Here is a 13571-nt window from a genome sequence, read left to right as displayed (position 1 = left end):
CCCACTCTGTCCCCAGGACCCCTCCACATAAAAAGAGCTTTGCCTGTAGATGATTTAATGGGGAAAATGAATATGATAGAATTTTTGGTGGCAAAATAATGAGGAAGGATGGCAAAGAAAGAAATTGATGATGTCAGAAATAAAACAGACCACAAGCACATGTTCCATAAGTTATTTCCACAGAAATAGAGAGAAGGGCATTGGACAGGGGATCCTACAATTCCGCATTTTTCAGGGTTTCCAGGGCTACTGGGAGGCGGCCCCAGTGAAGGACATGGCAAGCACCAAATTCCTCCTTTTTCATATCATTCCCCTGTGGGATTGCCAGAAAACATCATCAAACTAACTGGATTCCTGAGTGACTCACGTGGGCTCATTTGGAAGTAAAGGCCCCCTGCCTTGGTAGGCAACAGTCTTTTTATTACATTAAAGGGAAGCTAACCCAGAATATATAGATTATATAAAGATGCCATGCTCTAGAAAGGAGAAGGCAACAAGAAAGTAGGATGCTCTAATTCATCCAGGTTGCGCTACTTTGTGACCCACATGAGGTCCAGTCACAAGCACCCTGGAACCTACAGGAGACAGCAGTGGGCCAAAGGAAGTGCTCCAGAGCCCCCCTCCCCAGGCAGCAGGGGCACACAGCTTGTCGGCCACAACATAGGATTTGAGGCACAGATTTCAGCTGTGCCCTTCTACGCATTCTCTCAATATAAGGGGAAGAACAGGACTTAATGATAGTAGAGGGTCATCAAGCTGCTATATAAGGGATGTCCACAGCAGAGGAAACACAGGCCTAGGAATCAGCAGAAACAGGAGAGGTTCCCAGGGTGCCACAGCTTCCGCTGTGACACTGAGGAGCTCACTGCAGTGACAGAGCTGAACTCTGAGGCAAGGTGGGCAAGGGCGAGAGGCTGGACCACCACAAGCCTGACCCCAGGGTTCAAGATCCTAGATTCACGAACCAGCAAACAATGGCAGACACTGAGTGCTCTAGGCTCAAAATCCCTCCTTGCAAATTAAAGAGTACTGACTGCATGATAGAGATGAGAGTTCCTCCCTACACTAAGATTCTATGATGAGAACAACCAAGTACATTTTTCTAGTGATTCAGCCTCCTTAAAAAAGATTCCAAGCAACAGAATAATTCATAGTTTTCCACTATATCCCCCTTTCCAATTTTTTTTCCTGCCTGAAGGAAGGAGTTGAACAAAAATTTCCCAGATGCTATGCAGCTTGCAAGACAGCTCATGTGCAATGCAGCAAAAGAATCACACACATATGCATGGGTACATATCTGTAATAAATGAAAGGTCAAAGTCAAATTTAAACATCCATTTTTCACAGTGTCCACTTTGAGAAGCTATACATTTATTCCAATTATTCTTACTATTTGTTCAAATACTTTCAGAAATCACTCTCTGCAACTATTTTCAAGAGAAATCCAAGAACCACACATTAAAAATGGTTCATTATTATATCTCAGTTCAACACCAGAAGTAGGTTTTCAAAACTTAATGTTAAATATAGGTCAACTACAGATAATGAAGATCAACATAATAAATATTCTGGCTTACCCTGACTTCTGAGTGAGGCTTAAATTCAGGATATTTTAAATATGCTCATCTGAATGTCACCATTAACCAACTTCCTCTGGAAAACTACATATGTGGCACTGAGGTAATAACGTTAAGACCACATCACAACAATCCCCTAGGTGCACAAGCAGTGACAGGGCTTTGGCGGGAGGGGGAGAGGTCCTCGGAAGGGAAGCAAAATGCCTATATCACTGCACGAAATGACATAGGCCAAGGAGGGAAAACATAGATTGATGCTGGTTGAATGGAAATATTTACACGAAGGTACCACTCTCTTTAATTTCCATACGGTTCACATACTACCAAATATTTCTGTTTCTCATACTTGGTAGATATTACTTTTCCGTATCTTAATGGCATTTTTTTAACCTGGATTACTGCCAGGTCAGTTACCTTGCAAATTAGGGCATTTCTGGCAATTCTCAGGCAATTCTATGATCTTCCAAGGGCCAACTACATAGTGAAAGCAAACAGAATTGGCTGTTTAAAGGCTGGAAAGCACATCAAAGGCTCTCTCAATCTATCCTTATTCTTCCCAATGAATATTTATACCACATGTGCTACAATGTGGTTATTACCAAGGAAATTTACTACATTTCACACAAACACTTTTTAAGAAGTCATTCCTCAGGGCACCTGGGTGGCTTAGTTGGTTAAGTGTCCAACTCTTAGCTCAGCTCAGGTCTGAATCTCAAGGCTGTGAGTTCAAGCCCCTCAGTAGGCTCCACACTGGGTGTGGAACCTACTTGAAAAAAAGTCATTTCTCTGTGAATCCTCAAAGCACATTAATGGTTCCTATGCCATGTCTCCCATACTGCATTCACATATTGTAATTACGTCTGTGCACGTGTGCTTTACTTAAATAAATCAGAAGATAGGATAATATTTAACATTAAAAAAATTATCTAGCTACTCGACTGTAATACCCTGAATGGGAAGGCATTCCTTTAATGTTTACTAAGTGAACAAAATCATGAACAAAATGTTTACTAAATGAACAAAATCAAAGCCACAAGCTAGATCTCAAAACTGAGCAGCCTGAAAAGATCAGAAAGATCTGAAACCAGAAATCCTGAAACCTTTTCTGGATAAGGTCAACAAGTCCAAATACAGGATACACCTTTAACTCTGACAGTGGCCAACCAGAGCAAGGCATCACTAGGCATCCTCATAACATACAGAATCAAAACATAGTATGTGAAATCTGTGACTTCCCCAGTAATGTGTATCCCTGCGGAGGACCTGGGCCTTTCTTCACAAACCAAATGACATTTTTCTCTTAGTTTTTTTTCCTACTATAAGTTTCCTCTTTTAAGAGGCAAAAATAAGCAGCCACAAAGTCATGTTTACATCAGTAAGCTGAACACAGACTCTCTCTCTCTCTCTGTAGGCTCCATACCCAGCATGAAGCCTATTGTGGGGCCTGAATTTCACAACCCTAAGATTGAGACCTAAGCTGAGATGAAGAGTCAGATACTTACCCAACTGAGCCACCCAGATGCCCCAACACAGTATTTTTCTAAGATAGCACCTGGTGGTGGCCCTTTCAATTCTACCAGTAGAAAGAGTGGGTATGGCCAAGCCCATGTTTCTGACAGCATGCACTGTCTTCACTCTCACAAAAGATGATCAGCTTTCAAAATGAAACCTGGAGGGGCACACCTGGGTGGCTCAGTGGTTGAGCATCTGCCTTCAGCTCAGGTCGTGATCCTGGGATCAAGTTCTGTATCGGGCTCCCTGTAGGCAGCCTACTTCTCCCTCTGCCTATGTCTCTGCCTCTCTGTGTCTTATGAATAAATAAGTAAAATCTTGAAAGGGGAAAAAAAAAAAAGAAACCTGGAAAACCATGTGAGGAAAACCCTATAAAAATAATACCATTCTTTTTTTTTTTTTTAATTTTTATTTATTTATGATAGTCACAGAGAGAGGCAGAGACACAGGCAGAGGGAGAAGCAGGCTCCATGCATCGGGAGCCCGACGTGGGACTCGATCCCGGGTCTCCAGGATCGCGCCCGGGGCCAAAGGCAGGCGCCAAACCGCTGCACCACCCAGGGATCCCAATAACACCATTCTTTAGAAAATTCCCTTCCTCCAGGGTGTGCACAAGAACCTGGAGAGAAGACTGTATCATCTATCTCACTGAAAGATACCTATGTTTCTCTCTATTTACTTACTATTCTGTATCTTATTTACTGGTTTGATAAGGGTCTTCCCATGGGCATAGGAGTCTCTGAATGCAGGCTGCCTGTTTTCACTTTAGCAAACCTAAGGCCTAGCACAGAGTTCAGTAAGCAGGTGCTGAAACAAGTATAGAATAAGTTAGTGCACTACCGTCACATCAACAGCATGTAGCATGATAACTTGCCATGATGACCTGCAAGAATCAGTCATTTCTTCCAAGACCATCTTAACCATCACCTATTTAAAATCATTCATCCACAGTCTTAAGCATAGGTCTGATAATTCTTATTTTAACAAGGGATCAGAATTACACCTATCGCTTATAAGTGCTAGCCACTATATGAACTCTAGTTCGTACAAACAATTCTTGAAGATAGCATCATTATCCCACATTTGCAGGTAAGGGAACTGAACCTCTAAACAAATGGATCAAGTGGAAGAACTGGGACTAAGACTTTGGTTTATTTGACTCCATAAACTTTCCATTATGCTTGGCTACTATCCTTGACTGTCTAAATAATGAGATAAGAATGAACAAAAACGAAATGAGGAGTGTAAGAAATGGTTCAACAAAATGATAGGAATCAGATTTGCTTGTTTTGTCCCAACAAAAGACTTAAAAAAAAAAAAAAAGGTACATGCCCTCCTTTCAAAATGTACATATAACCTATGATTAAGCCAGTTCTGTGAGGGGGGGGGGAGTCAATTATTAATACAATTTAAGACTACAGAGCAAAAGATTTTGGGAACTGTTCAAAAAGAAAGTGATTAGTTAAGAATCTGGCCATTAACTAGTATGATTTTTTAAAAAAATACCTCATATAATCTGACATGAAATTGTCAAATCACTGTTGTATACCTGAAACTCATATAACATCGTGTATCAACTACAATTAAAGTCCCTCATGATTCTCCTTTTGGTCCAACACCTAAGATACACACCCCAACATTTGGCCAACTTGTCCAAAATTAAGAGCTAGAAGAAACTTCAGAGTACCCTTAGGGAAGCATTATAACAAAGGAGAAAACAGGCCAGAGAAATTAGCTTGCTCAAGGTCACTTAAAAATCTTTAGTCAGACCATTAAATTATACCTTTATACTAAGGTTATACCTTTCCCAAACTTCTGACTTTACAGCCTGAACCTGTGGTTCTTCGAGGCACTTCTCTTTGGCAGCTATCTAGTCTAGAAGACCATTTGCAGAATTTCCTGGAAATATTCCATTTCAGAGGAGACTCAGAGAAAGAATATCTCCAAAAAATGTGTATGAAAAAGCTGAGGAGTAAGTTTTCCTGTGGTTGAAGCTGGCTCTAGTGCCAGACCCAAAAGGATTAATTAGGGGGACCTGGCTCTCTTAAATGACAAATACATGCAGAGAAGACTTATTGGCATCTCATAAAGAGGCCAATTTGCCCTTCCCAAGGTGACATGCCACAAAACTACATATGTAAATATGATAGCAGAGACACCATTAAAAGGACCTTTCCTGAAACTGAAAACTTAAATAAAAGGGTAGAGTGTATACACCATTTTGTGTATCAGTGTTAAGGTTTTCTAGCTGGTTACCAAACAGCCTGAGAGCTGCCGTATTTTCCTACTGCATCTGAGCACGAAGGCTGTGACTAGCCACACAAAAGCTTTTAACCAGACTCCTGGACTAGAGAGTGGCAATGCAAGCTCGCCCTCTTGAGACAAGAGCAAGAAAACACCATGTTCAATTAAACTAAGAGCATTCAAGAAAACTTTAACCAGAAATAGTCCAATACTACTCTTTCCACAACACTGAACAAACATTCATATTGTTTTAAAAATAATTAAGAATGGAAACTCAATGTGATGTTTTGCTGTGCAGTTAAGGGAGAATGGTTCTGATTTAAATTGCTTTCTTGATTGGGGACCATTTGTTAAAGTCTGTGTTACAGACTTTCCCAGTAACCTAATACTCAACATATGGGATTTTATAGTTGTGCTTGAGCATATTTATGTTTGAGTGCTTGGCCATTAGGACCATACGTATCCTGACAAGACATACTGGCCTGCTGAATTAACTGTTCCAAATGGCTAATAAGCTTATGCAATGAGCATTTGGAAAAGGAATTATTACAGAGATACCTCAATGAACAGACACCCCAAGGAAGCAAGTTCCTTCCTAAAGAACCTGGCCACATACTGAAGAGTAAAGAATCCTACAAGACATAGAGTATGCTGGTTTGCAGCATTCTGGAACAGGAAAGCAGTAGTCAGATTTCTTTCTTGATCGCCATGGAGCATATTCTCAAAGAGACTGGTCCCAAAAGCCTTTCTATTCTGCACTTATCCAATGTCATCTCTATACCTAGTCATATCATTCTTTAGGAAATAAAAGGCAGGTCTGGAAAATCTTAGTAATTTCTGCACCACAAGCCAAGTCTTTGAACAAACACTGTCTTGGTGATATTTAGCTGCAGCCAACAGACCATAAGAACATGAAACTTACCTAGATGAATCACTTATGTCCTAAAAACGGCCAAAGGAATCTCTCCAACCATCACTGAAAACAGTAGTATAATGTAATGGTTTTAGAATCTTAGCATATGTAAGCATCATTCCAGAGCAGAATGCAAAAAACCATCCAGATGAATTAGATTCCTGAAAAGCGTAACCTCCTACTTTGACTTTTCTGGAACCACAGTACAGCAGAAACACTGCTAACATAGAAGTGAGGTCCTAGTCTAGCTTACTGAGTTAATCAGTTGTGAGGTAAGTCAAGTCACTTAACCATCCTGAAAACGTCTTCTATAAAGTACAAATGTTGAGAATCCAGACAATCTTTAAAATCCATTCAAATTCTAAAGGTCTCAGAGGTACAACAAGTTCTGGGTCTCTCAACTCAAATGAATGTCTGATGCTCTTCCTGAAGCTTTTATAACAACAACTGAGAACAGAAACTGAGTCTTGATTGTTTTACGACCCACCATTATGCCACTGGTTACTAAAATAAATGAAAAGGACACTGGAATCTGAAGTTATGAAACTAATTAATAATAATAATGCTAAATTGTACTTTCTGTGTGCCCGGCTCAGTTTTAAGTCCTTGATATATATTAACTCACTGAGAGGGAAAAAAAGAAGGCAACAAATGGTAATCTGAAAACCTTGAAATCTGTAACGTAACAGGGGATTAATGCTGAATATTGTGACTAGTACTAAAGTTCTGGCAATACTTAATAATGAACCACATGATAAAATGCTGATAAAATTACGAGTAATAGGATAAAGGCCATGGTACGTGTAAGGGAACTTGGCCTCCTAAATTCTGACAATTTTCAACCCAGTAAAGAAGTATCTTAGGACCATCTATTGTCTACTGAGAAACCTGCAGCATTTAACAAATACCTGTGTTTCTCCCGAGAATATAAGCATTCATCTTGATATTAATTCCTTTATGAATTATGAATGCTAAAATAAGTATTAACTGACCTCTAAAGTAAGGCTCTATGTATAGCACAATGGTCAAACAGGTAAAGGAATGCAAAATTCCTTAAATACTTGGTAGCTTCACACTCAGCAGACGGGCTTTATGCATTTTGACACTTAGGTGCTTAGAGAAGGTGACAAAACAGGAAGATTCCTAGAAGAACTCAGAATGGATTCTTCATTTACATTTACTAGAAAATTGCCATAAATGTACCACCGTCCCAGGTTGTCAAGACAGTAACATAAGATACACGACTTCTTTCTTAAAACTGGAAGAGGATGATTCAGTGAAACAGTAATTCAATGAAGCAATGATTGGCCTATTCCCAAAATCAACACACAGACTAGGCATGTGTCAGAAAGATAGGATTAAATAATATTAAACTAATGCCACTCCACCCTGCACTACAATGGCAAGCTCACTCTTTCTGGGTGAAAAGTAACCCTTTTCAGACTGCAAACATACAGCTCAGGGGATTGAGGCTAGAAGATAAAGAAATAAACAAGCCACACTCCAGAGGGACTAAGTCAAAAAGCTAATTCAGGAGACCCAGAACCGAACTCACCACTTTCCAATGTGCAGTCTAATACCAGAGTTTCTACCACAAAACAAACAAAACAAGGTGGAAAAGAAAAATCAGTGTACTTGCTTTCTCTTTCTTTTCATCCATTGGTGCACAAGCATTCTCTAGGCCAGGGGCCCACCACCTGGTTTTGTATAGCTCATGAAGAATCCCAAGAGTAGGTTTTGTATTTTTAAGTGGTCAACAACAACAACAACAAAATTCAAAAAGGAGTACTTCATGACCCACACATTATGTGACATTCAAATTTTAGGGTCTATAAATAAAGTACCAACACAGTGAATACAGTATATGAAGACTTAAATGTGGGATAATGGAAAGGGAATGAATGTGCGCTCACACTTTATCCTTTCAATTCACAGCAACAGGGTAAGTGCTGCCGAACAACAGGGAGAAGAGGAAGTGGTCAGATGTCACATCAGTACAACAATGCTGTGAGCACCAACAGCTCTACTTCCTAGACCTGAAGATCGATGAACACAGGTTTTCTCCAATCCTATGAAGTGGAGGGAAACACAGCAACAGACACCTTAGGCCACCCTTCAGGAGCCCTGTTCACAGAGCCTGGGACAGTCAGCAAGGATGCATCCCACTGTGTAGTCAAGCTGCTCACTCTCATTCTGGCTGGGTCTGACCTTGGGCTAGTCACAGCACTCTCTAAGGGTCTAATCCTTTTAACCTGGAAAAATGAAACATGCTGACCAACTAGAGAAGCATTTTCTCTCTCTCTCAACTCCTCTAAAATCAGAGGGAAAATGAGAAGAGAAAAAAAATGAAGGAGAAATTTTTAAAAAAATATGGAAGTAATGCTTTTTCTTCTGACAGACAAGAAAAAATTAGGATAGCGGTAACCCTCTGGGAAAGAAAGCAAAGGGTCTCTGGCCAAGCAGCAGACTGTCTTCAGGGACAGTAATCACTACTACCATTAAGATGGAAGACTAAGAAACAGGCATTTGAATTCAAGGATGTGAGTTTGTTCCTTCCCTTTGTGAGGGGCTTCTGGAAACAAAGAATACACATGTACCCGTGCAGGGTGTGTTCTTTTTTCTTTCCCCAGAGACAAGAGCAACATTTGTCTGAATACTGCCTGGTATACAAGCAGCCGCCCAGGCATTAGTCATGAACATTATCTGTAATGAGGAGCGGGTTACAACAGTCCACACCTCCCTACCACTGTACTCCAATAAAATGAAGCTTGTTTATCACAGTTCATACACTTGAAACAGTTTGGGAGGGTACAGTTCTGTTTACCTACTGGGCTAACTCTATGAAAAGAGTTTTGAGGCTAGCATGTAGCCCTCCAAAGAGCAAAAACAGGGCCCTGTCAAGTCTAGGCAAAGAAGATCGACTTTTTGAGGCAAAATATGATTTAGTCTTATAACTTGATTTTCATCTTCCAAAGTTTTTTTTTTTTTCCTTAACCAGCAGGGACTCTAAAGCCTAGAGCAATGTTTCACTCAACAAGTTTGCTACCTTAAGTTAACAGCTTTAAACAAAGAGAAAAAGGAACCTCAAGAACCTGAAAAACGTTTTTAAAAACTTACTGAATATCAAATATAGAATTAACGGTGACCCAGAAAATCCACTACTGGGTATATGAAAACAGAGGTCCACACAAACTTGTACACAAAGGTTCCTAAGCAGTATTATTCACAACAGCAAGAGTAGAAACAAGGAGATCATATGTGGTGCATTCATACAATGGAGTATTACTTAAATGAAAAGAAACAAAATATTAATCAACATTACAACACAGTTCGACCTGGAAACAGAAAGCTAGGTCAGAGAAGGTAGTCCTGAAATCCTACATGTGGTGAAGTTCCAGAAAGGGCAGAAGCCAGAAACAGTAGGAGATAAGGGATGTCCAGGAGCTGGGCAGTGGGGAAGGAGGGGCTGCTAATGCATATGAGGTTTCTTTTTGGGGAGATGACAATGTTCTGAGATCAAACAGTGGTGACCGCTGCGCAGCTCTGAAATCAACGGACGAGGACAATTTCACCGTGCACTTTTATAGGCAGATTTATAATGGATGAATTCTAACTCAATAAAGCTATTATGAAAAAAAATAGTGAACCAGTTTTGGTCACAAAAAATGACATGTTATGTAGTTAAGACAGCTAGTCGTAAACTCTAAGGTAAAAATCTCATTGGTGCTACCCGTTTCCATATTAATAAACAACAGTCAGGTTAAGGTTAACAGATCCCTTTTTTGTGGTAACTCTCATTTTGTGACACATTAATAAACATGAGGACAAACTAAAGTCTAGCTCTCACAGGGAAAATCTTTTTCATTATAATCTTCAAGGGACCCATGTAGAAGGACCTGTTCCAAAACTATGCTGGGTGGCATGCAAGTTATGTGTGAAAGCTGAACACCGCAACAGGGGGCCCTTCACATACAATGAGACAAGAGAAAAGGGAGAGTATACTACTGTTGGGAAAAAAAAAAAAGGTACCCCAAACAAACAAAAAAACCCACAAGGCTGTAAATCAGACACAAGAGACCAGGCTAAACACATTTTGTGTATATACAGACTCAACACCACTTACCGCCTGGGTCATCAGGCCTTGCTTCATATCAGGTGGGGTGGCTGCATCTTTGACAGCCACCTCTGTAGAAGCCGAGCTCACCCCGGTATTACTCAGAAAATCCACTTCATCTGCAGCTTTCAAGTCTGGCATTTCTGAAGAGAACAAGGGGGTTACAAAGTGCATTTAAAAAATCAATTCCTGTGCCTTACTATTTACACATGTCCAGGCTTCACGTGTTTTGTTTGCTTTTGCATTAAATGGGAAAGTATTCATTTGGAGCTGTTGTCATTTTGGGCCCCGTGCTGAGCTATTCCTTTATCACAAGGTCTGTGTGGTTTTCCCCTGGCCTCTGTAGCTAAGTGGACATGCAATTCAATGTCTAATGAACTTCCATTTTCACTACTGAGTTTTCATGACACATCTGTGACTGCGGGGCTGACTGCATATGGAAAAGTAAATTCACAAGCTTTAAGGAAACACATTAATAGCTGGAACTAGGTAGTCCATCTTGATCATCATCAAAGCCAGAGATGTTTGTATCTGCATAGGACAAAGAGGAAATCTCTGTTGAGAATGATATAAGGCTTTTAAGAAGAGTCTGACTTTTTTTTTTTTTATAAACACACTACACATTCTCCTCTATCCATTGCTGCAACAGATAAGAGTGAAGTATTCTAGTGAATTATATTTTTTATATTTTAATTTTTATTTCTTCCCCCTCCAGAACATAATCACAAACAAGGAATTCTTTCTTTTTTTCTTTAAAAAAATTTTAAGTAATCTCTACACTGAACATGAGGCCCAAACTTAGAACCTTGAGACCAAGACTCATACCTACTGACCAAAAACCCCAAGGAATTTCTTTTCTTTGAGGAAATGTTTTCATATATTTTCTTGAGAATTATACTCAACCAGACCAAACAGTAGTGGTTTATGTTACCTGACCACCATATGGTCAAGCAAATACAGGAAGGAAGTGGTAACATGATGTCTGAGGCAAATTTAGGCTTTGACATTTTTTTTAAAAGGGGGCTTATGATTGAACATTTAAAATTCACCTTGATAATACAAATAAAAATAGAACTATCATCTCAATTTCGTGTGGAAATTTTTCTGTGGCTGGTTTTAATCTGTCCATGTCACTATTTTGGCAGAAAAAAATGTTCCAGACACCAAAGGGCAGAGAAGTTTCTTTCACCAAAGAATCTCTATTAAGATTTTATTTTAAGACCACAATGTGACATGCCCAAAGGTCTACTTCAGATTTAGGAAAGTTACATTCCTACAGATAAGCATTTATAAATTCTTTTTTTTTTTTTTTTTGCTCAAATTAGAATTATACAATCTTACTAACAATTAAAAGTGGGCAAGTTTCCTTGACCAAAGAACCAAAATCTTACATTTCATAAAATGTAAATAAAGTTGAAACAAAAACAAAAACAAAACCCTAAGCAATCACCTTAGAAGTATTCACTGATCAAAAAACATCTTTAAGAATAATTTTTTTGGTGTTGGATGACTTTTATTTTATTTATTTGGGGATGTGATTTTTGGCACAACTTTATTATCCTATACCCAGCAAGTGAAAATATGTATCTTGGCAAGCAGAAACCAATCACAACCATAAACAGTGATTACTGAGACACAAAGGGCGCTGGCAACCTCTGTAGGCCTGGCCTGACTCAGTTCTGGACAACTAACTTTCCAAACCATCTGATCAATGCTCTGGATGAGCGAAGGGCCACATCCCCTCCTTCTAATTAGCAGTTTTGTGTTTTCTCATCTTAATTTCTATTTGGCTTTTTCTGCAGTAGCATACACACAGAAGCCAGTGGTTCCTTCCCAAAGGTTAAACTGATGTCTCTTAACTTACATAAAACAGTTCAATTAAATCCATGAATGGAATGTAAACTTCCCAGAAATTACCCCTTGGCTGAGATCATACTCAGGTGGTTTTTCTCTAGGGCAATGTGACCAGGGACTTTCCCCAATGCTGGCTTTTTTTTTTTTTTTTTTTTTTCCCCTGAAGAAAGACCTATCTACTGGTCACTGGCTACTTCTCTCTGTAACATAAGATCATGAGCACTGAACACATATGACTCCTCTTGGTAGCAGAACAAGTAACTCGTCCACACATATCAATCAACCCTAAATCCAGATACTGCTGAAACTTCATACGACTCATTTTCCTTCCTAAAATCTTAAAAATTGCTTTTTAGCATCTATACCCTATCTACATACTACTAAAAATCAAAGTCAGAAATTCTCCCTGGTTTCTACCTTTTCTCTCTGGGTATTAGAGACCCAAACTTCACATAATCTGCACTTTCTTGGGTTAAATTCGGACTACTGAGCCAGAAAGACAAATAATTCCAGCCTATGTGGCCAAAGACGCAGCACCCAAATGAAAAGAACATAGCCAGGCATCAGCTTACAGCCACTCCCATTCTTCTGAAATGTCAACCTGCCAGGGCCCCCAAAATAGACTTGTTGTTGTATCTTGTTTTAAAAATTAGAGGCCTTTTCATTTAAATCCTGAGATAGTGGCTAACAAATTTCTATCACTAATAATCAAAAACATGCATAAAACTAAAACCCTCAAGTCACCAAAAATACTATAATACCTAAGGCTTCTTAAATTCCTTAACTGGAAAAAAAAAAAGATCATAAATGGTTAAAAACCCTTTATTGGGGGCAGGGGGAGGACCACTGCATTGAAGTTGCCTAGGAAAAATAGCTCTTTTTCCTAAGCCACTTCTTTCTGGTTCTATTTGTTCATTTCTCTACATGCCCCACCCCCATACTTTTAACATACTACCCCCTTAAGAAGATTTTCAAACACTGGAAAGAACAGCAAACACAAACAAATATTAAAAACAAATCCAGCGACTTCTTACCTATACAGCCTAGAGGCGAGCATGGAGACTGGTCCTCTGTCTATACCTGGTAACAGGTACTGGCATCAAGGTACCAATCAAACCGACCTTTTAAGGACTTCAGGAGTCAAATACCACCTTGGACTCCAGCTTTAGCTTCAACCCTCCCAGAAGAAGTTTTATTCATATAGTTTATTTCTACCGAGCTCCAGCGGTTTTTCTTCGCTCTCTCTCGACAGGGTTCCCCACAGATGGAACTGGCTGCCGTGTGAGCAATCTGCTGGGTGCAGCTGCTTCACCAAGATAAGCAGACACGACGTGTGCCCTGTGACAGCAGCTCAGCA

At 39.6% G+C, this 13571-nt stretch overlaps 1 protein-coding gene across 10 annotated transcripts in view; it reads right to left on the bottom strand.

Moving 5' to 3' along the window:
• AKAP13 (A-kinase anchoring protein 13) overlaps positions 1-13571 on the bottom strand; it is a 323293-nt gene that overhangs the window by 131265 nt on the left and 178457 nt on the right. For all 10 annotated transcript variants that reach the window (XM_072737237.1, XM_072737235.1, XM_072737236.1 and 7 more), the window contains one exon: positions 10370-10503. In XM_072737237.1, the coding sequence (XP_072593338.1) occupies positions 10370-10503 (134 nt within the window). The remainder of the gene's footprint in view (positions 1-10369; positions 10504-13571) is intronic.

Source organism: Vulpes vulpes, chromosome 14 (genome assembly GCF_048418805.1).
Source record: "Vulpes vulpes isolate BD-2025 chromosome 14, VulVul3, whole genome shotgun sequence".
Lineage (NCBI taxonomy): Eukaryota > Metazoa > Chordata > Mammalia > Carnivora > Canidae > Vulpes > Vulpes vulpes.
This window is presented reverse-complemented; position numbering and strand designations above follow the sequence as displayed.